General features: G+C 44.1%; 3 protein-coding genes across 3 annotated transcripts; all 3 read right to left on the reverse strand.

Annotated features, from left to right (window-relative positions):
- Positions 1-1,268: 1,268 nt before the first annotated feature.
- Positions 1,269-2,261, reverse strand: LOC132871214 (trace amine-associated receptor 13c-like). Its single transcript, XM_060905329.1, has one exon. The coding sequence runs from the start codon at positions 2,259-2,261 to the stop codon at positions 1,269-1,271; it is 993 nt and encodes a 330-aa protein (XP_060761312.1).
- A 4,784-nt stretch (positions 2,262-7,045) lies between these two features.
- On the reverse strand, positions 7,046-8,038 carry LOC132871220 (trace amine-associated receptor 13c-like). The gene has a single exon (XM_060905341.1). The coding sequence runs from the start codon at positions 8,036-8,038 to the stop codon at positions 7,046-7,048; it is 993 nt and encodes a 330-aa protein (XP_060761324.1).
- A 6,093-nt stretch (positions 8,039-14,131) lies between these two features.
- On the reverse strand, positions 14,132-15,124 carry LOC132871229 (trace amine-associated receptor 13c-like). The gene has a single exon (XM_060905353.1). It carries the CDS (start codon positions 15,122-15,124, stop codon positions 14,132-14,134), a length of 993 nt encoding a protein of 330 aa, XP_060761336.1.
- Positions 15,125-24,232: the final 9,108 nt, after the last annotated feature.

Here is a 24,232-nt window from a genome sequence, read left to right on the forward strand (position 1 = left end):
ATTCAAACTGATTCGAGCCGTGCCGTCCAAAATGGCAGCATCACATGACTTGGTCACATGAGTGAAATACCTCAATATGATACTTACATTGCTCAGTTTTTGAAAAAAACGCTGTAATTGTTTTTTTGTTTTTTTATTGTTGACCCCACCAGGGATTGCCTGCAGGCCAGGACGATGTTAACATCTTAAATCTTATAATTTCAGTTAACAGTTGCTGCTGACTAAAATAACATTATACATAAAAATAACAACATTAAAAGATATTCACCTACAGCCTTGAATGCTGTTATTTTACATTTAGCCTACTTCAGGTAAGTCCAAATTCCTTCTTATTATTATCAGACTAGCTACTCAACATTACAAAACAAGTATTTGGCTCTCCCACCATCACTTCAGATGCAGCTCCTGCTCCAGTGTCCACTCTACTGTCTCCTGTATGCAACAGCTCCCCTACCAATGCAGCTGCAGCACCCACCACTTCTGGTTACCTGCCCCCATCCTTCACAGTTGATGAGGTGAGGGTGGAGCTTGGGAGACTGCGTCCAGGGAAAGCAGCAGGCCCAAACGGTGTGTGTCCAAGACTCCTGAAGGACTGTGCAGCCCAGCGAGCTGAGCCCCTCTGGTGGGTCTTCAACATGAGTCTATGACTAGGCAAAGTTCCAGTGCAGTGGAAAACATCCTGTCTCGTACCGATGCCCAAAGTAGGGCGACCAGTTGAGAAAAACGATCACTGCCCAGTGGCCTCAACATCCCATATTATGAAGACCCTGGAGTGTCTGGTTCTCCAACTCATGAGGCCAGAGGTCACTCATGTATAGAGAGAAGTGATAAAACTGAAAGAAGCTGTGCTACAAGCCTGGAAACCCATTACAAAAATACAACAGTTTGGTGATGTCACAGGGTCACCGGCTTGATGTAGTTATTGCAAACAAGGGATATGCAACCAAATATTAAGTAGTAATTACTTTAATTTACCTAAAGACTATCAGTTTGTCTACTTTGGCACACCAGTGGTGTCATGTTCTTGTCTGTTTAATACATCTATATGTAAATATCAGGAAATGAAAGCTGAAAGATTAAGGACTATATATATATATATAAGATTATAGATTAAGGACTGTTTATATATATATATATATATATATATATATATATATATATATATATATATATATATATATATATATATAAAGCATATTTAATATATGGCATAATGAACGTAATCGAAAGAATATTTGGGAACATCAAGTGGAGTAGAAAAAGGCTGTTCATGAAAGTACGTTTATTAATGCAGAGTCTGTTTGGAATATTTGCAGAGTGATAATTAATTTAATGCACCTCCTAAACCATGGATAAAACAGAGCATAAATAAATGGATTAATGGTGGAATTAAGAAAAATTATGAAAATGATTGTATTAAAAGTTTCTTGCTGGACTTCAATAACATCACCTAATAAGCTATAAATAAAATATGGAAGAAAACACAGTAGAAACACAGAAACTAAAATGCTGAGGACTTTAGCTGCTTTTCTCTCAGATTTCATCGAGTGTGATGTGATTTTCTGTGTTTTAGATTGTGTGTGATTATTAAGCTCTCTGATCGCAGTGGCATGTTTCTTAGCAATCACAAAAACCCGAGTATACAATATGATTATGACAGAAAGTGGAAAGATAAATGAAAATACAATATCAATTACAGACCAAACCTCATTTAGAAAGTAAAAACACTCTCCAGGACACAGTAAAACATTCCTGAAGATTCCATTGAAATATAACAGTGCCAAGTTATAGACCATCACTACACCCCAGTCAAAAATAATTACAACGAGAATAATCCTCACAGAGACATGGTTCATGTAGAGAAAGGGGTTTGAGAGAGCCAAATATCGATCCACAGCAATCAGAGCAACATTATAGATGGAGACGATTGTGATGAAAACATTAATCGATAAAAAACTGGTACAGAAATCTCTCCCAAATATCCAGCATGACTCGATTATCCAGATTAACATCGGCGGCATTACAAAAGCACCAACAAAGAAATCCGACACGGCCAGAGAGAACACGAGTGTGTTTGTTGGTGTGTGAAGCTGCTTGAAGTGAAAAACAGAGATGATGACGAGCAGATTTCCACACACTGTTAGAAGAACCACAGCAGCTGAACACACGTACAGTAAGATATAAGCAGCAGGAGATACAGATCTCTCTGGACAGGAGAAATTCACACAGCGATCAGACTGGTTAAACTCCATCAGGTTCATGAATACAACATTTCACTAATGCCTACAGAGCTTCAAGGAAAACAGTAACTAATTAAATGACTTATGACTCAAACAGCCCTGGTGATTTTATAGTTCAGAAATTGATCACGCCTCCCCAGTTTCTTTGACAACATAATAAATGATGTCATGCTTTGTTGAGAAAAAGGCCTCGTAGGTACAGGCCAGAGAATAATATACACCATCATGTCAAATTTCATGTAACAAAGCCTACATATAAACAAAGTTGTTATGTTAAGAACCTGCCCTATTGATAATGAAAGTTTTAAAAAGGGTGATGAAAAGACATCTTATGAATAAATCAAGATGCCAGAGTGGGTGTATGTCCCTGTCACTTCATAGTTTCATTTCAACAAGATTTCTATTGATATTCAGTGTCTGGGTGCAGGCACTTATGGATGCAGTCGCAGGGGAGAACGTGTGTGTCACAAACTGGCAGCCAAATCCAAATCGTGAGACAAATGATGAGGCCGCAGATTCCGGTACCACGTGACCGACTGCCAGTATAGACCCCTTTCACATGATGTCACCGCGCCACGAGATTTTGTTAGGCGCCATATTGGAAGACCAAGTACATGCACTCACAATATAAAACAAAGTACGAGCGAGAGTAAAGTGACACGATGGATAATAATTCGGGTTATGTGAGTACATTACCAGCTGCAGAAAGGGCACGGTATGTGGAGAAACTGGCTGTGATTGATGGGTTTGACCCATATGATAAGACTCAGAAAAAATTATGTGAATCCAAGCACACAGTTTAACGCAAAAGTTCGTTTATATCCCGACCTTGTCAGCTGTCAGATTTATGTTAATGGACCCGGTAAGCTGGTAAATAATATATATATGTTTTTCTTTACCAAATTCTAACAGAAAACGAGAGCGCCTGAAAGGGAAAACCGAGCCGAGCCGCCTCACGGCTGTAATGCAAATTGCTTTCCTCCTCGGTATACAAGTGCGCTTCCATGGCAGGGAAAAAGAAATTACATTTTGCCACATATGTAGTCCACTCTTTAAACAAATAGGAGTCATTCAGGATTCAGCCATGTTTTTGCTCCGTGTTTTTACTCGACCAAAGTTATACAGTATTATGATCTTTAAATTGCATAAATAAAACCATTTGGTGAAACTTTGAAGAAGAGATTGTACTGGTTTAAAGTTTTTACCGAACGTTTTCATGTCGACTCCAATTAATACACTAGTAGAATCGATGACTAGTTTAGTAGGCCAAAACGTTTTTCAATTTTTGACTGTACCAGCCTGAAAAAACTTGCGACAGTCAAATGGAAAAAAAGCAACCTGGTCATGTTGTACTCGACTAATCTATGACTGATGAGTATAGTCAGTGATACTAGTACTGATACAATAAAACAGACGACTGTAATCTGGTAGGCAGCACGATTTATATTATTTCTCCGTGTCAGATACATAAGGAGGACCGGACACCAATTCTGCCATCTGTTTGCTACCCAGACATTGTAAACTATTTGTTGCTTACACCCACTGCCTACACTGCTGATGACTTGAAAGCCTACAAAGGCCTACAGGCTTACAATTATGTTGTTAGTGGCTTGGTTCGTGATATTACAGCTGTTATTCAGAATAACCTACACATAGTTATGGCCAAGGTAATCTTGTTGATATTTATCTTTTAATAATATATCTTTTCAGTTGAAAAATTAGTACTTTTTGTTACTATTAAGGTATCCATAATTTAGGTTAATTTATCCAAATTATACATATGTATTTATGATATATGCCTACACAACAACTATGTTTTATTTATATAATAGGAGGGAGAGCAAGCCCCAAACCATCCTAAATTATTATTATTATTATTATTATTATTATTATTATTATTATTATTAAATTGTACAAGTCTGGGAGGCTTGCTCCTCATACAGTTATCAACTTGAGGCCAATTTAGCATGTTTTAAATCTGAATTTCTTGCGTTTGCTTACCTCAAAGTGTCCGCAGATCATGCACAGACTTATCCATTATATCCACAGTTTTTTGCCAAGTCTCACACAGGTTTCTTTCAAGTCTACTGTTGGGCCAATAAATCATAAATAAAAGAGCTCAGATTTGTTTGTTTAAGTCGTTTGCCACTCCACTTTATTCTCGTGGGTTCACATACCGCTGCCCTAATCACGAGTTTGTTGGTCTTCCAAAATGGCGCAGGGTCTGTTTACTTCCAGTTTCGGGTGACGTCAGTGAAAGTGGTCTATAGACCCTTTTCACGTGACGTCATGACAAATGCGGCCGCCATTTTGGACATGCACTACCAGTAGTTTACCACAGCCAACATTGAGGAATGGCAGCAAAGAAAGTTTTTACTTTCAGCAAGACTTCCATCATGCCACTATATTGTTGTGCACCTGGATGTAGTAACCATCAACAAACAAGGCAAGGTTTATCATTTTATCGGATCTCAATGGAGAAGATGGATAGCGGCCAGTAACAGGAAAGATTGGCAGCCCTCGGCATACCAACGCTTGTGTAGTGACCACTTTGTTGGAGGTAAGACGAATAAAATTAGCCAGAAAAGGCATTACATTGGTGTTAACATTCTGTGGCGGCGAGTGTGTAACCAAATAGGTTAAAATAACCCATTGTAACCTCTTTGTTCTTCTGTAGTAGCTATTGTTGACTAGCTAATGTCAACAAGTAGCTGGTATGTTACTGTAGCAATGTTTACGTTCAGTCATTGGGATGACTGTTAAAACCTTTCAGTCTCAAGTTTTTCCTTTACTGTATTTACTAGTTTACTGTAATTATGATCCGGCAGCTATTTACATCGGATCCAGTATAAATAGCTGCTGGAGCCAACGTCCGAGGTTCCGGAGCGCGCTCCGGCTTGCTCCCCCTCAAATTAAGCAGCGCGCTCCGGCTTGCTCCCAGAGTGCTCCGGCTGAGGTTCCCCTCAAATTAAGCAGCGTGCGCCGGCTTGCTCCCGGAGTGCTCCGGCCGAGGTTCCTCTCAAATTAATTTGCTGCTTAATTTGAGGGGGAGCAAGCCGGAGCGCGCTCCGGAACCTCGGACGTTGGCGTGTATGTGTATGGCGATGGGTTTTTAACGACATAGGTATACAGATCATGTGGACCGAAGTCAGGTAAAGATGAGGGCTTCGTGTACTTCCGTACGTCAGTGAACAATCCTGGTGGAAGCAGGTAAACGTCATTCTCTAAGCCTGCTAACCTCAATTTTTGCAAATACCTCTCCCTCTGCTCGCCCTGTAAATGCCCTACGTCGCTGGATAGTGAAGGTGTTTTCTGCATCTCGCTTTGTTTTCTTTTATGTTTTTCGTTTGTCGCCTTCCTCGCATTCAAACCGATTCGAGCTGAAGTCCACTACATGTCCAAAATGGCGGTCGCGTTTACGAAGGTCATGTGACTGAAAAGGGTCTATAGTTTACTTTAGGTCTGTGGGCTGCACTAATACAGTGATATGCTCACTGTTTTTCATAGCCAAGAGAAACAAGGAGAGAACATACCAAGTCATTAGGGGAAAAAACTGTGTTGTACTGCAGGATAAAAAATTAAATATTGTTTTTTAAGGCCACAAATACAATGGGTCCACAAAGCCCAGCATCAATAAATGTTGTCTTTAAACCAGTTTGCAAAAGATAAAATGCAATGGCCAGCTAATCAGCCATTTAATGTGTGTAATCTGAATAGCAGTAGCCTAACAATGGCTGTCATTATCAAGTAATTAGGCTCTTGGCCTACTTATGTGTGTCTGCATTTCACTGAATTTAAAACAACTTAAAACAACTTGAGACATCTGTACTTATTTTATTGGAGCCTACTTTACTCTTTCTATTTCAGCTTTGGTTCAATTAATGTGCTATAAAAACAATGAATGGAGAAACAATGAATGAAGGCTGCACTAATACAGTGATATACACACAGTTTTTCATAGCCAAGAGAAAAAGGAGAGAACATACCAAATCATTAGGGGGAAAAAACTGTTGTACTGCGGGATATAATTTGAAATATTGTTTTTTAAGGCCACAAATGCAAGGGGTCCACCAAATCCAGCACCAATAATGTTGTCTTTAAACAAGTTTGCAAAAGATAAAATGCAATGGCCAGCTAATCAGCCATTTAATATGTGGAATCTTAATAGCAGCCTACCAATGGCTTGCATTATCAGGTAATTAGGCTCTTGCCTACCACACACACAATGAATGGGGAACCCCGGTTGGAATGCAACTTGCAATATAATTCACTTTGTATGGTACTCTTTGCACTCTTTGTAAGTTAGACCTACTTTTGTGTATGTCTCCATTTCACTGAATTTAAAACAAATATCATAACTTTTTGTATTTTACTCTATTTGCACTTTAGTCCAATTTACCCCTACCATAAAAATGAACAGGAGAAATTAATAAATAATGTCACACTAGGCTGGCCTAGTGTAAAATATCAAGGAAACAAAAACTGTCAGCACTGGTTCTCAGAACAACCAAAAAACAGCCAAGCATAACGTTGTGTGGTGATAGCAGTGCAACTACTGGCTAACGTTTCATATGAGGGGTTCCCTAAAAGTTCAAGGAACGTTAGCCTTTGTTTGGTTTTTGCTGTAACCAAAGGGAACGTTTTTTAAATGGTAGTTTTTGGTTTGGTTATAACCTAACCTTTAGAGAACCAAATTCTAATGTTCCCTTTACGTCCTCTGTTACTAGGTTAACAGCAATATTTGGGAACATGATCAGGTGGAATTAAAACAAAACAAAAAAACAAACAAAGAAAGCCCCAGCTGTTTATGAAAATACATTGATTAATGCAGAGTCTGTTTGGAATATTTGCAGAGTGATAATTAATTTAATGCACCTCCTGAACCACGGGTAAAACAGAGCATAAATAAATGGATTAATGGTGGAATTAAGACAAATTATGAAAATGATAATATGAACAGTTTCTTGCTGGACTTCAATAACATAACCTAATAAGCTGTAAATAAAATATGGAAGTAAACACACCAGAAATACAGAAACTAAAATGCCGAGGACTTTAGCTGCTTTTCTCTCAGATTTCATCGAGTGTGATGTGATTTTCTGTGTTTTAGACCGTGTGTGATTATTAAGCTCTCTGATCACAGTGGCATGTTTCTTAGCAATCACAAAAACCCGAGTATACAATATGATTATAACAGAAAGTGGAAAGATAAATGAAAATACAATATCAATTACAGACCAAACCTCATTTAGAAAGTAAAAACACTCTCCAGGACACAGTAAAACATTCATGAAGTTTCCATTGAAATATAAGAGTGCCATGTTATAGACCATCACTACACCCCAGTCAAAAACAATTACAACACGAGTGATCCTCACAGAGACATGGTTCATGTAGAGAAAGGGGTTTGAGAGAGCCAAATATCGATCAACAGCAATCAGAGCAACATTATAGACGGACACGATTGTGATGAAACCAGAAATCATTAAAAGGTAGAGACAGACGTCTCTCCCAAATATCCAGCATGACTCGATTATCCAGATCAATATCGGCGGCATTAGAAAAGCACCAACGAAGAAATCCGACATGGCCAGAGAGAACACGAGTGTGTTTGTTGGTGTGTGAAGCTGCTTGAAGTGAAAAACAGAGATGATGACGAGCAGATTTCCACACACTGTTAGAAGAACCACACCAGCTGAACACACGTACAGTAAGATATAAGCAGCAGGAGATACAGATCTCTCTGGACAGGAGAAATTCACACAGCGATCAGATTGGTTAAACTCCATCTGATTCATGAATACAGCATTTCACTAATGCCTACAGAGCTAAAAGAAACCCGTCATGTATCACATGCTACGACTGTAAACCAGTGTGTAAGGTCACAGTTGAATAACTTATGGGTCATGCAGCTCTGGTGCTTTTATAGTATAGAAATAGATTATGCCCCCTGAGTTTGAGTGACAGCATAATACATATGAGGTAATATCATACCTTGTTTGAACAAATAGGCAAAGTAGGCATTGTCAGGGTTGGGAGGTTACGTTAAAATATATTCCAATACAATTAGTAATTCGCTGGTTAAAAATGTGGTCAGTAACCTCATCCAAGTATCATAATATTCACGTCATTTGATGAGTTTTTGTCCCCTTTTCTGCTTTAAAGACACAATACTGATGAAATTTCCTCCCAGTGAAAGCAGTTCTTTTACTCCAGGCCATGATAATGAATTGGTTCCTGTAAGATTAGCTGTGGTTTCACTCAAGACCAGAATGATGTGACAATAAAGCCGAATTATACATGCATTCAGCTTGTGTAACAGCAGAAAATCGTGAATACTTTGGAGACAGCCATGTGCATGTTCGTGTCTGTGTTGTGAGAAGCCATGTCCACGGAAGTATACTCCGCCCTGAGACTCGTGAAGTTTTGTAATATGTGTGTGCATGTGCACTGGCAGTATACTGTCAGTAACTAACCCTAACCCTAACCCTAACCCTGTCTAAATTCGATGCATACCCAATGCCTCGTATTGATGAGTTGCTCGATCGACTCGGCACTGCTCGCTTTTATTCGACGCAGGATTTGACGAAGGGATATTGGCAGATCCCCTTGACTCCACTATCCCGAGAAAAAAACGGCCTTTTCCACACCGTTTGGTTTACACCAATTCATCACCCTTCCGTTTGGGCTGTTTGGGGTGCCCGCTACGTTTCAGCGGCTGATGGACAGGGTCCTCCGCCCTCACGCCACTTACGCGGCTGAGTATTTAGATGACATCATCATCTATAGTAATGACTGGCAGCGGCACCTAGAACATCTGAGGGCCGTCCTTAGGTCGCTGAGGCGAGCGGGGCTCACAGCCAACCCAAAGAAGTGTGTGATTGGGTGGGTGGAAGTACGGTATCTGGGCTTCCACTTGGGCAACGGGCAGGTGCGTCCCCAAATTAATAAGACGGCAGCAATTGCGGCCTGCCCGAGGCCCAAGACCAAAAAGGGCATGAGACAGTTCCTGGGGCTGGCTGGCTATTATTTTAGGTTTATACCTAATTATTCGGACGTCACCAGCCCGCTGACTGATCTCACTAAAAAGGGGGCACCAGATCCGGTCCAGTGGACGGAGCAGTGCCAGCGGGCTTTCTCAGAGGTAAAGGCTGCACTGTGTGGGGGGCCACTTCTACACTCCCCTGACTTTTCTCTCCCTTTTATGTTGCAGACCGATGCGTCGGACAGAGGGCTGGGGGCGGTTTTGTCCCAGGAGGTGGAGGGGGAGGACCGCCCTGTCCTGTATATCAGCAGGAAGCTATCGGTGCATGAGGGGCGCTACAGCACCATAGAGAAAGAGTGTTTGGCCATCATGTGGGCGGTTCTTGCCCTCTGGTACTACCTGCTGGGGCACCCTTTCACCCTCTGTTCGGACCACGCGCCCCTCCAGTGGCTCCACCGCATGAAAGATGCCAACGCGCGGACCACCCCTTGGTATCTGGCGCTCCAACCTTTTAATTTCAAGGTGGACCACAGGCCGGGGGCGCAGATGGTCATGGTGGACTTCCTCTCCCGTCGGGGGGGGGGGGGGGAGTCGGCTGCAGGCCGGACAGCCGGCCGGCCTGAGTCGGGCGGTGGGGGTATGTGGCAGCGGGGGCGTGGTCAAGCACCAGTCTGTGACAGGAGGGCGGAGTCAGGGAAGGTAAGTGGCAGAATCACTACACCTGAGAGCAATTAACCTGTGTTTGTGTGTCTTCCCAGTGACCGCGCCCTATATCAGGAGGGAGAGCGAGAGCGGAAGGAGCTCAGCCCTGAACAAGACGCCAGTTGTGTGTGTCTGTTTGAGTGTGGGAAGTTGTTAAGGCCCGGTCACACAGCGCTTTACGGCTTTATCACGGCCAAAACCCGTCAAAAAGTGCTCTCCCGTGAAGCAGACGATATTGTTCGTGTTGATGTCGAAGTTAAGACGTGTTACAGTCGATATACAGACGTGACAGGACGCAGGGGAAAATCGGAACGGCGTCGGACGCGGCAAAAAGTTTTGGACTGCTCAAAACTTTAGACCGCGGACAACCACGGCCGGCACACGTGGTAAAGACGTGCAACACAGGTGAAAAACACGTGATAATCAGTGTCCCGGCCGTTATTAAAACTTGGGGAGACGTGGTAAGACGCGAAAGTTTGGCGGTCTATCACGGGCAGAGCACGGTCATCGGACGGGTGTTACGCGTTGGTATCACGGGATATAGCGTGTGTTTAGCGGCTTATCACTGAGAAATGGATTTTTCCGCGTACATAGCACTGTCTAAGCCCGTTAAACGACGTCTCAAACAAGTTCTAAATTCGATTGATCACTATCTAATCACTTCTGCATCACTTCTGATTTGCGGCATGTAAATACTGTAATTTTCTGAGACCTCGGCACCTGCAGTCTAGATGTCAAGGGGTGAACATGAACCCTCAACGCTGTGATGTCCTCATCTTAATGCTCCAGCACCAACAGAACCAACTGATACAGGCTCAACATATCCTACCGCTTTTATATGCGCAGCAAGCCGCTTATCCAACGATGCTGAGCCGCGGTTACCCGTGATTTGGCAGTGCTATGGCAGTGAAACAGCCGCCGACGGCCATACCCCGTACAAAGCACGGCAAAGCCAAAATTGACCAAAAATTACCACTTACGACCACGTCCACCTGATTTTTCTATCTTTTTGTACGTGATATAGACGCGGAGTGCTGTGTGACCGGGCCTTTAGCCTGAAAAGTCTAGCAATAAATGCTTTTGTGAACCTGATCTCTGTCCTGCCGTCCTCTGTGCTCCACCCACCAATACTGAACTGCTACACGCATGAAATGACACTCCTCACCTCAACATGTCCTTTACAATCACTTAAGCCACCATGGGCAATGCTGAAATCACTGTTGCAAACAGTACATCACGCGAAACTGTCATTATTGTTGACCCTTATTCGACAGGGAGATTATTTTGTGTAATCTGAGGTGAAGTGGGTTTTGTACTTTGGTTTTTTGGGGCGCGTGCTCTCTCTGCCATGACGATCCTGTAGGCCGCACTGACTCAACTGAAAACTTCGGTCCTCGAGAAAAGGGATAAAAGCCCGCCCACAGTGAAAGCTGATTGGCTTATTTTGCTGAGTAACCCAATCAGGATGCTCTTTGTCTGGCATGCGCTACATGAACAGGCACACAGGCAGTGTTGCCACATTGGGCGGTTTTAAGTGCATTTTGGCGGGTTTTGAACATATTTTGGGATGGAAAACGTCAGCAGTATCTGGCAACACTGCACACAGTCTCCCTTGCGCGCGCACATTCTAAGATGCGTGATGCAGACCTTAATGTTGCGCGCGCACGCTCTTGCTCACGTCTATCAATATGCAGGAGACTCCCGGAAGTTCCGGGAGACTTGGGATGTCTGTGTTATAAGGTGACCACAGATCGTTAATCATACACCCCCCCCGAAAATTTCTCAACGGATTTACATCGATCTCAAAAACGATCATTTTGGTTTGAAAAAGTCGGAAATCCGCCGATCGGCAGAAAATTCTCATGCCTGAAGTATACTCCGCCCTGAGACTCGTGAAGTTTTGTAATATGTGTGTGCGTATGCACTGGCAGTATACTGTTCATTTTAAAACCTATTTTGAAATTGTAATTCTGCTAACAATCCCTGTTTTTACTAAATGAATCTCTACCTTTAGCAGAACACAGTTACGTTTTTGTATCTTAATTCTAAAACACCAAATGATATGTTATGTAAGTTGTGGACACATACTGTATATATTATTATTACCTTGCCCGGGACGGAGTCCACCAGGGGACGAGGTATTGTTTTCGGTGGGGTTTCTTTGTTTGTTTCTTTGTTATTTTGTTATCAACATTATGGAAAAATGGCTGGACCAATCTCCATGAAACTTTCAGGATAGATGGGTATTGGTCTCAAATAGAACCTCCAACATTTTAAGGGTCATCCGTTCAAGGTTAAGGTCACCAAAAAGGTCAAAATCATTTTTTTGCAATATCTTCCTTCATATTCATCATATTTACTTCAAACCAAATCCAAAATGTTCATCTTTCAATTCTGCTTCCATTGATATGCTACATGATGGGGTATCTCTCATAGTTTCTTTGTGGTTGGGGGTCAAATATTAGGCAGGTCAAGTCATTGGTGCTACCACGCGAGGTCTGTTTTGCCTGGCAACACTTGTTGTTATTATTATTATTATAGCCAATCAGGGGCGCAGATAGGATTTTTGAACTGGGTGGGACTGAGCTGTCAGCAAATGATTCCATTTTGTGAAAATGCATATAATATATATATATATATATATATATATATATATATATATATATATATATATATATATACACACATATACACACTGTATGTACTGAAGCTTCCATATACATTAGAATTGTGAGATTTCTAACTGAATGAACATTGGTAGACAAAGGCCTACCTGGTCAACACTAGCCATACATGATCAAATTGTTATTTGTCTGGTATATTAATCAGGCTCTAAAATTTCATGTCTTCTGCATGTTTTATTTAAACATTTGCTGAGCTCAGCAGGATGAAGAATATCATCACAAAAACTTTAACTGTAACTTCTAACAAAAAGGGAATGTCCAAAAATTAATAACAAAAAAAAATTGAAATGATTCACACTCGTGCCTTCAGGTAAGTGTAAATGCCTTCTTATTATTGTCAGACTAGCTACTCAACATTATCAAAAGAATATCTGCCACATCTGGGAAAGTTAACAGGCAATATGATACTTACATTGCTCAGTTTTTGAAAAAAAATGCTGTAATTGTTTTTTTGTTTTTTCATTGTTGACCCCACCAGGGATTGCCTGCAGGCCAGGACGATGTTAACATCTTAAATGTTATAATTTCAGTTAACAGTTGCTGCTGACTAAAATAACATTATACATAAAAATAACAACATTAAAAGATATTCACCTACAGCCTAGAATGCTGTTATTTTACATTTAGCCTACTTCAGGTAAGGCCAAATTCCTTCTTATTATTATCAGACTAGCTACTCAACATTACAAAACAAGTATTTGGCTCTCCCACCATCACTTCAGATGCTGCTCCTGCTCCACTGTCCACTCTACTGTCTCCTGTATGCAACAGCTCCCCTACCAATGCAGCTGCAGCACCCACCACTTCTGGTTACTTGCCCCCATCCTTCACAGTTGATGAGGTGAGGGTGGAGCTTGGGAGACTGCGTCCAGGGAAAGCAGCAGGCCCAAACGGTGTGTGTCCAAGGCTCCTGAAGGACTGTGCAGCCCAGCGAGCTGAGCCCCTCTGGTGGGTCTTCAACATGAGTCTATGACTAGGCAAAGTTCCAGTGCAGTTGAAAACATCCTGTCTCGTACCGATGCCCAAAGTAGGGTGACCAGTTGAGATAAACGATTACTGCCCGGTGGCCTTAACATCCTATATTATGAAGACCCTGGAGTGTCTGGTTCTCCACCTCATGAGGCCAGAGGTCACTCATGTATAGAGAGAAGTGATAAAACTGAAAGAAGCTGTGCTACAAGCCTGGAAACCCATTACAAAAATACAACAACAGTTTGGTGATGTCACAGGGTAACCGGCTTGATGTAGTTATTGCAAACAAGGGATATGCAACCAAATATTAAGTGTTAATTACTTTAATTTACCTAAAGACTATCAGTTTGTATACTTTGGCACACCAGTGGTGTCATGTTCTTGTCTTTTTAATACATCTATATGTAAATATCAGGAAATGAAAGCTGAAATATAGATTAAGGACTGTTTTATATATATATATATATATAAAACATATTTAATATATGGCATAATGAACGTAATCGAAAGAATATTTGGGAACATCAAGTGGAGTAGAAAAAGGCTGTTCATGAAAGTACGTTTATTAATGCAGAGTCTGTTTGGAATATTTGCAGAGTGATAATTAATTTAATGCACCTCCTAAACCATGGATAAAACAGAGCATAAATAAATGGATTCATGGTGGAATTAAGATAAATTATGAAAATGACTGTATGAAAAGTTGCTTGCTGGACTTCAATAATATCACCTAATAAGCTGTAAATAAAATATGGAAGTAAACACACTAGAAATACAGAAACTAAAATGCCGAGGACTTTAGCTGCTTTTCTCTCAGATTTCATCGAGTGCGATGTGATTTTCTGTGTTTCAGGCCGTGTGTGATTATTAAGCTCTCTGATCACAGTGGCATGTTTTTTAGCAATCACAAAAACCCGAGTATACAATATGATTATGACAGAAAGTGGAAAGATAAATGAAAATACAATATCAATTACATACCAAACCTCATTTAGTAAGTAAAAACACTCTCCAGGACACAGTAAAATATTCATGAAGATTCCAGTGAAATATAAGAGTGCCAAGTTATAGACCATCACTACACCCCAGTCAAAAATAATTACAACGAGAATAATCCTCACAGAGACATGGTTCATGTAGAGAAAGGGGATTGAGAGAGCCAAATATCGATCCACAGCAATCAGAGCAATATTATAGATGGACACGATTGTGAGGAATCCATTAATCAATAAAAAACTGGGACAGAAATCTCTCCCAAATATCCAGCATGACTCGATTATCCACATTAACATCGGCGGCATTACAATAGCACCAACAAAGAAATCCGACACGGCCAGAGAGAGCACGAGCATGTTTGTTGGTGTGTGAAGCTGCTTGAAGTGAAATACAGAGATGATGACGAGCAGATTTCCACACACTGTTAGAAGAACCACAGCAGCTGAACACACGTACAGTAAGATATAAGCAGCAGGAGATACAGATCTCTCTGGACAGGAGAAATTCATACAGCGATCAGATCGGTTCAAGTCCATCAGGTTCATGAATACATCATTTCACTAATGCCTACAGAGCTTCAAGGAAAACAATAACTAATTAAATGACTTATGACTCAAACAGCCCTGGTGATTTTATAGTTCAGAAATTGATCACGCCTCCCCAGTTTCTTTGACAACATAATAAATGATGTCATGCTTTGTTGAGAAAAAGGCCTCATAGGTACAGGCCAGAGAATAATATACACCATCATGCCAAATTTCATGTAACAAAGCCTACATATAAACAAAGTTGTTATGTTAAGAACCTGCCCTATGGATAATGAAAGTTTTAAAAAGGGTGATCAAGATGCCAGAGTGGGTGTATGTCCCTGTCACTTCATAGTTTCATTTCAAACTACTATCAACAAGATTTCTATCGATATTCAGTGTCTGTGTGCAGGCACTTATGGATGCAGTCGCAGGGGAGAACGGGTGTGTCACAAACTGGCAGCCAAATCCAAATCGTGAGACAAATGATGAGGTCAGAGTCGAGCAAGAGGTCGGTCGATGTGCAGACAGTATGTCAGAGATTAAGCGAGCGTTCAGAGTCAGGGATTAACAGAAAATAGGGTCAGAGTCACTGAGAGTCAGCTAGGAACAACAGCTCAGTATAATCAGGTATGGATAAACTGAACCATACATCACAATGTGTGTGTTTGCTGTCCTTAAATAGGCAGAGCTGATTACAGGAAATTCGGAACAGGTGTGTCTTCAATCAATATTCGGCAGAGGGAGGGCACTCAACACCCCAAGGTGTTCATTCTGGGAGCACTTTCTTTTCTGGGATGACCTCTTTTCCTGGGTGCTGGCTTTTTGGGATGTTTGGTATAGAATTGTTGAGTGAGAAGTGCGTCTAGGATAATGTTGGCAAGCACCCAGCTGCATTCCTCTGGACCATACCCCTCCCAGTCCACCAGATATTCCAGGTTGCCATGTCTACAATGGGAGTTGATGATCTTATGGACCTGATATACTGGTTGTTCCTCCAGTTCTACAGGCAAGGGAGGTTCAGTGGCTGGTTGAGTGGTGGCTAGGGGTCCTTGTATGGCAGGTTTGAGGCATGACACATGAAAAGTAGGTGACAGGCATCAATGTTGTGGGAGCTCAAGTCTGTAAGACTGTTAATTCCGTGGAGGATTTTGAAAGGACCCATGTATCAGGCATAGAGCTTCTGCCATGTGTTGGGATCTCACAGGTCTTTTGTGGACACCCACACACCATCTCCAGGTGAGTACACAGGTATTTCCCCTCTGTGCTTGTCCGCATAGAGTTTATACCTGCCGGCCACCTGTTCTAGCCTCTGGTGAACACTTTGCCATACTTGTTCACTTCTTCAGAACCAGGAGTCCACTGCCAGGATTTGTGAGGGTGAGTCGTCTCATGGAAACAATGGTGGCTGATATCTAAGGATGCACCGGAATGATGTGAGCTGGGTGGCAGAGTGTTTCATAGAATTTTGGGTTTATTCAGCCCAGGGGAGGAATTGTGACCAGTCTTTGGGGTTTCCAGAGATAACACCCTCATGCCGCGCCCGATCTCCTGATTGGCGCATTCCACTTGGCCATTGGACTGTGGGTGGTGTTTTGAGGTTAGACTCACCAAAACCCCTAGCTTGTCAATGAACTTAGTCCACACCCTGGAAGTGAACTGGGGGCCCCGTTCACTTACAATGTCTTCAGGGATCCCATAGTACTGGAGGACATGTGAGGAGAGGAGTTCGGTGGTTTCAAAGGCAGTGGGTAGACCAGGCAAGGGGATGAGCCTTAACACCTTGGAGAATCAGTCAATGACCACCATGATGACTGTGTTGTTCTGCGACTTGGGTAGATCCATGATGAAATCTATGGCCAGATGGGACCAGGGTCTTTGGGGTGTAGCCAGCGGACAGAGTTTACCCATGGGTGGAGCCAAAGGTACCTTGGCTTAGGCAGAGGCAGAGCAAGTGGAAACGAACCTGTTGAAATCAGACATCATGTTCTCCCACCAATACCTAGTTCAGATGAGCTGATATGTACGTTGACTACTGGGATGTCCAGTCGCAGGGGATGAATGAGCCCAGGTAATGAGTTGGCCTTGGAACTGTGGTGGGATGAACACAAGACCAGGAGGACAGGCTTCTGGAGGGTCGCAAGGTTGGGCTTGAACTATTTCCTTGTCAATTTCCCATGTGATGGCATTAGCAAAACACTTACAATGTCTTGCAAAAGTATTCATCCCACTTCATGTTTGTCCTGTTTTGTTGCATTACAAGCTGGAATTAAAATGGATTTTTTTTGGGGGGGGAGTGAGCACCATTTGATTTACACAACATGCCTAACACTTTAAAAAGTGCAAATTGTTTTTTATTGTGACAAAAACAATACTTAAGATGAAAAAACAGAAATCTGGAGTGTGCATAGGCATTCACCCTCACCAAAGCCAATACTTTGTAGAGCCACCTTTGTAGAGCAATTACAGCTGCAAGTCTCTTGGGGTATGTCTCTATTAGCTTAGCATATCTAGCCACTGGGATTTTTGCCCTTTTCTCAAAGCAAAATTGCTCCAACTCTTCAAGTTAGATGGGTTGCGTCGGTGTACAGCAACCTTCAAGTTATGCCTCAGATTCTCAACTGGATTGAGGTCTGGGCTTTGACTCTGCCATTCCAAGACATTTAAATGTTTCCCTTTAAACCAGTGTAATGTATCTTTAGCAGTGTATTTAGGGTCATTGTCCTGTTAGAATGTGAACCTTTGTCCCAGTCTCAAAACTCTGGCTGACTCAAACAGGTTTTCCTCCAGAACTGCTCCATATTTAGTGCCATCCATCTTTCCTTCAATTCTGACCAGCTTTCTTGTCGCTGCAGATGAAAAACATCCCCACAGCATGATGCTGCCACCACCATGGCTCACTGTAGGAATGGTGTTCTCAGAGTGATGGAAAGTTTTGCGTTTGTACCACATATCGTGTTTCCCATGATGGCCAAAAAGATCAACTTTAGTCTCATTTGACCAGAGAATCTTCTTCCATGTATTTGGGGAATCTGCCACATGCTGTTGGGCAAACGCCAAATGTGTTTTCTTATATATTTTTTTCATTAAGCATTGGCCTTTTTTGGCTGCTCTTCCATAAAGCCCTGGTCTGTGGAGCGTATGGCTTAAAGTGGTCCTATGGACAGATACTCCCATCTCTGCTGTGGATCTTTGCAGCTCCTTCAGTGTTATTTTTGGTGTTTTTGTTGCATCTCTGATTAATGCCCTCCTTGCCTGGTCTGTGAGTTTTGGTGGGTGGCCTTCTCTTGTCAGGTTTGTAGTGGTGCCATAATCTTTCCATCTTGCTACATTTGATTTAATTGTGCTCTGTGGGATATTCAAAGTTTGGGATATTTTTTATAACCCAACCCTGATCTATACTTCTCCACAACTTTGTCTCTGACCTGTTTGGAGGCTCCTTGGTAATCATATTGCTTGCTTAATAATGTTGCAGAGTCAGGGGCCTTCCAGAACAGGTTGATTTAAGCAGACATCATGTCACAGATCATAGGACACTTTATTGCACACAGGTGGATCTTAATCAACTAATTATGTGACTTATGAAGTTAACTGGTTGGACCAGCTCTTATTTAGGGATTTCATATGAAAGGGGTGAATACCTATGCACACTCCAGATTTCTGTTTTTTCCTCTTAATTATTGTTTGTCTCGCAATAAAAAACATTTTGCACCTTTAAAGTGGTAGGCATGTTGTGTAAATAAAATGATGCGAACCCCCCCAAACAAGCCATTTTTATTCCAGGTTGTAATGCAACAAAATGGGACAAACATCAAGGGGGATAAATACTTTTGTAAAACAATGTAGGTTGCAGGATAGGAGTGGGTTCTTGGTTGATGGTTGTAGATGTGTGAATTCTGGATTACGCATTGGTCTTAGTGTTTCTGGAATTAGTAAGGTTGGAGATGGTGACCTGGAAAGGTGTGAAGAAGAGTGCCCACCTTGCCTGACATGGATTCAGCCATTTGGCTGTCTTTAGATTTTCAAGGTTCTTAGGATCAGAGAGAATAACAAATGGATGTGTGGCCCCCTCAAGCCAGTGTCTCCATTCCTCTAGGGAAAGCTTTACTGCAAGAAGTTCCAGATTCCTGATGTCATAATTCTGTGTAGACGTTGAGAGTTTCTTCAAAAAAAAAGGCAACAGGGTGTAGCTTGGGCTTCTCCCCAAAGCGCTGTGACAACACCTCTCCCATTTCTGTCTCGGAGGCATCTACAGCCACGATGATTGATTTTGAAGGATCTGGATGTCTGAGAATTGGTGTTATTGTGATGGCTGATTTGAGCTCTTTGAAGGCATCCTCCGCAGCCTTGTTCCACTCGAGGTGCTTGGGACATTTCTTAAGCAAGATGGTGAACCCTCTGATGAACCGGTGTGAGGGTTGTGGCAGGAAGGGCATCTGGCTTAAAATTATGCTCCAGTGATTATGACATGGCTCAAGAGGGTCCAAATGGAGCCGGAATGGCAGCAGTGCTGGACAAGGGAGAAGAAGATAATGATGAATATACAGTAAAAGCAATATTTGGGAACATGATCAGGTGGAATTAAAACAAAACAAAACAAAACAAAAAACCCAGCTGTTTATGAAAATACACTGATTAATGCAGAGTCTGTTTGGAATATTTGCAGAGTGATAATTAATTTAATGCACCTCCTGAACCACGAGTAAAACAGAGCATAAATAAATGGATTAATGGTGGAATTAAGACAAATTATGAAAATGATTGTATGAAAAGTTTCTTGCTGGACTTCAATAACATAATCTAAAACTCTGTAAATATAATATGGAAGTAAACGCACCAGAAATACAGAAACTAAAATGCCGAGGACTTTAGCTACTTTTCTCTCAGATTTCATCAAGTGTGATGTGATTTTCTGTGTTTCAGGCTGTGTGTGATTATTAAGCTCTCTGATCGCAGTGGCATGTTTCTTAGCAATCACAAAAACCCCAGTATACAATATGATTATGACAGAAAGTGGAAAGATAAATGTTATTACAAGATCAGTTACAGACAAAACCTCATTTACAAAGTAAAAACACTCTCCAGGACACAGTAAAACATTCATGAAGTTTCCATTGAAATATAAGAGTGCCAAGTTATAGAACATCACTACACCCCAGTCAGCGGGCTGGTGATGTCCGAATAATTAGTTATAAACCTACGATAATAGCCAGCCAGCCCCAGGAACTGTCTCACCCCCTTTTTGATCGTGGGCCTCGGGCAGGCCGCAATTGCTGCCCTCTTATTAATTTGGGGACGCACCTGCCCGTTGCCCAAGTGGAAGCCCAGATACCGTACTTCCACCTGCCCAATCGCACACTTCTTTGGGTTGGCTGTGAGCCCCGCTCACCTCAGCGACCTAAGGACGGCCCTCAGATGTTCGAGGTGCCGCTGTCAGTCATTACTATAGATGATGATGTCATCTAAATACGCGGCCGCATAAGTGGCGTGAGGGCGGAGGACTCTGTCCATCAGCCACTGAAACGTAGCGGGCGCCCCAAACAACCCAAACGGAAGGGTGACGAATTGGTGTAAACCAAACAGTGTGGAAAAGGCAGTTTTTTCTCAGGATAGTGGAGTCAAGGGGATCTGCCAATATCCCTTCGTCAAATCCTGCGTCGAATAAAAGCGAGCAGTGCCGAGTCGATCGAGCAACTCATCAATATGAGGCATTGGGTACGCGTCGAACTTAGACAGCGCATTGACTTTTCTATAGTCCACACAGAACTGGACCGACCTGTCGGCCTTGGGTACCATGACCACCGGGCTGCTCTAGTCACTGTGGGACTCCTCGACGATGCCCATTTCGAGCATGGTCTGAAGTTCTTCCCAAACCACCTTTTTTTTTGTGTTCGGGTAGCCTGTAAGGGCGGCAACGCACTACCACCCCCGGGGCGTCTCTATGTGGTGCTCTATGAGGTTAGTGCGACCGGGCAGGGGCGAGAACACATCCGAAAACTCGGTCTGCAACTGTGCGACCTCCGTGAGTTGGGTCGGGGAGAGGTGGTCTCCACAGGGGACCGGAGAGGTATATGATGCCAATGTCCCTTTTTGAACCTCCGGCCCCAGCTCCGCCTTCTCTGGAACCACCGACACCAATACCACGGGGACCTCCTCATTCCAGAGTTTAAGCAGATTGAGGTGGTAAATCTGTAGCGCCCCACCCCTGTCCATTCGCCTCACCTCATAGTCGACGTCCCCGACTCGCTGTGTGACCTCAAAGGGTCCTTGCCACTTGGCGATCAATTTGGAGCTCGACGTGGGCAACAGTATGAGTACCTTATCTCCCGGTGTGAACTCTCTATGGTGCGTACCCTTGTTTGCGTACCCTGCCGCAAATTCTCCTGAGTTAGGTGGGTGAGCGTGTGGAGTTTTGCGCGCAGGTCCATAACATACTGAATTTCATTCTTACTTTGTGAAGGTCCCGCCTCCCAATTTTCCCGCAGCACGTCCAGGATGCCGCGCGGCTCACGCCCATATAATAATTAGAATGGGGAGAACCCCGTGGAGGCTTGGGGGACCTCTCGCACTGAGAACAGCAAGGGTTCGAGCCACTTATCCCAATTACGTGCGTCCTCACTTACGAATTTCTTAATAATATTTTTGAGGGTGCGGTTGAACTGTTCTTCTAAACCGTCCGTTTGTGGGTGATACACGCTGGTGCGGATTGGCTTAATCCCCAGTAACCAATACAGTTTGTGCAGTGTTCATGACATAAACGAAGTGCCTTGATCAGTCAGAATCTCTTTTGGGATTCCAACTCGGGAGATGACGCGGAAGAGTGCCTCTGCAATACTGCATGCGGAGATATTGCGCAGAGGCACTGCTTCCGGGTATAACGTTGCATAGTCCACCAGAACTAATATAAAGCGGTACCCTCGTGCTGACCGATCTAATGGCCCGACGAGATCCATCCCAATTCTCTCAAACGGGGTCTCGATTAATGGTAGAGGGCGCAAAGGCACTTTTGGAATGGCCGCTGGATTTACTAACTGGCATTCGCGGCATGCCGTACACCACCTACGGACATCGCCGCGAATCCCCGGCCAATAGAATCGTGCCATTATTCGGGCTAGTGTTTTATCCTGCCCCAAGTGTCCAGCCATGGGATTAAAGTGAGCCGCATGGAATACTAATTCCCGACGGCTCTTCGGAATTAAAAGCTGCGTGACTCGCTCTTTAGTTTGAGTGTCCTGTGTCATTCGGTATAATCTATCCTTCATAATCGCGAAGTAGGGGAAGGATGGGGTGGCGTTCGGCTGGAGCGTTTGACCATCGATTACTCTCACTTGGTCAAACGCATGCCGCAGAGTCTCGTCTCGCGACTGCTCTAATGGGAAATCCGTGAGGGATTCCCCAATAGAGAGAGGAGGAGCTGGCGGCTCCTCACTCTGACGCGGAGATGATGTAGACAGCTCTGTGACAGCTGCTCCCACCAAAGCGACCCCAGGACCTCCCCCTGTCAAATGGCAGGACCCACTCTCTACTAGGCGCATCATTAAACCCCGAAATCCCGGCCAATCAGTCCCCAAAATTAAAGAGTGGGTAAGGCGAGGATTAACCGCCGCCTTCACTATAAATATTTCCCCTCTGAAAATAATGTGGACCGACACCAAAGGGTAGCGGTGAACATCTCCATGCACACACAACACCTTCACCCCTTGTGCTCCCCCCAATGCCTCGTTTTGAACCAGGCTTTGGCGAATTGAGGTCTGATTACAACCAGAATCCACCAACGCCTGATCTGTAGCCCCTTGGATACTCACCGGTATTCGATACGCTCCGGCCCGATCGAGGGCGGCCTCTGGCGCATTGGGGATCCGAACCACCACGCCCACTTCCATTGCTGTGCGCTGCTGTTGAAGGTGGCCTGGCTCCCCGCAGTGCCAGCAAACCGGCCCGGGCTTTCCCTCTGCACCGGTGATCTGGGGCTCACTCACCTGAGGTGGGGGAGAGACAGACACAGAAGGGAGCAATGGGAGGGCACCAGGGGTGCGGCGGGCCAGCTGGGGTGGGGCCGGCCCCCGGCTCCGCGGTGGGGGAATGGGGCGAGGATGGGACACAGGAGGAGGGGGAGAGAGAGAGAGAGAGAGAAGAGGAGAGGAGAGAAGAGAAGATGCCATTTGCTGTCCTGCCGCCGGGACAGCCGCCAAATGATCCTCCGCCAGCTCGACTGCCTGATCCAGCGACACCGGGCGGTGGCACTGGACCCATTCCGCGGTTCATGCTGGTAAGCGGGCGATGAACTGTTCCAGTACCACCTGGTCGATGATTCCCTCGGCGTCGCGATCGTTGGCCCTCAACCACTGCCAGCAGGCGTCCCGGAGCTGCTGGCCGAATGCGAACGGCCGGCCAACTTTCTCCAATCGCAGCGCGCGGAAGCGCTGGCGTTGTTGTTCCGGTGTGCGCCCCACGCGCTGGAGGACGGCCCGGCGGAGGTCCGCATAGGCCAGCCGGCGGTCGGCGGGGAGCTGTAGCGCGGCCAGCTGTGCATCTCCCGTTAGTAGGGGGAGGAGGCGTGCCGCGCGCTGCTCCATCGGCCACCCCCAGGCTATGGCGACCTGTTCAAACAACGTGAGGAACGCCTCGGGGTCGTCCTGCGGGCCCATCTTGGTGACAGTGAGGGGAGATGGGCCCGCGGCCGGAGCGCTGGTGGACCCCGCCGACGCGAGGAGATGCCGGAACGCCTCGCGATCTTCCTGCGGGGCCAGCACCAGGGCTTCGAAGCACTGCTTTTGTTCCTTTCGGAGTGTGACGAGCGCCTGGTGCTGGCTTTGCTGAGCCGTGGCAAGGGTGTGGACCAGGTCGGCGAACGGGGAGGATTCCATGGTGCTGCTGGGTTGGTGCTCCACTCCCGGGTTTCGGCACCACTGTAGTATGTTCCCTATGTGTGGTTGGAGCACAGAGGATGGCAGGACAGAGATCAGGTTCACAACTCGGCTTTATTGCCACACTTTTCAGTCTAACAGTATGCAATTACTAACACAGACACACACAGACACACAATCGGCGTCTGGTTTAGGGATGAGCTCCTTCCACTCTCGCTCTCCCTCCTGATATAGGGCGCGGTCACTGGGAAGACACAAA

This window comes from Neoarius graeffei, chromosome 2 (genome assembly GCF_027579695.1).
Source record: "Neoarius graeffei isolate fNeoGra1 chromosome 2, fNeoGra1.pri, whole genome shotgun sequence".
In the NCBI taxonomy this organism is placed as follows: Eukaryota; Metazoa; Chordata; class Actinopteri; order Siluriformes; family Ariidae; genus Neoarius; species Neoarius graeffei.

Coding starts and splice junctions, on each gene's coding strand:
- LOC132871214 (XM_060905329.1), bottom strand. CDS start 2,261: ATGAACCTGATGGAGTTTAACCAGTCTGATCGCTGTGTGAATTTCTCC.
- LOC132871229 (XM_060905353.1), bottom strand. CDS start 15,124: ATGAACCTGATGGACTTGAACCGATCTGATCGCTGTATGAATTTCTCC.
- LOC132871220 (XM_060905341.1), bottom strand. CDS start 8,038: ATGAATCAGATGGAGTTTAACCAATCTGATCGCTGTGTGAATTTCTCC.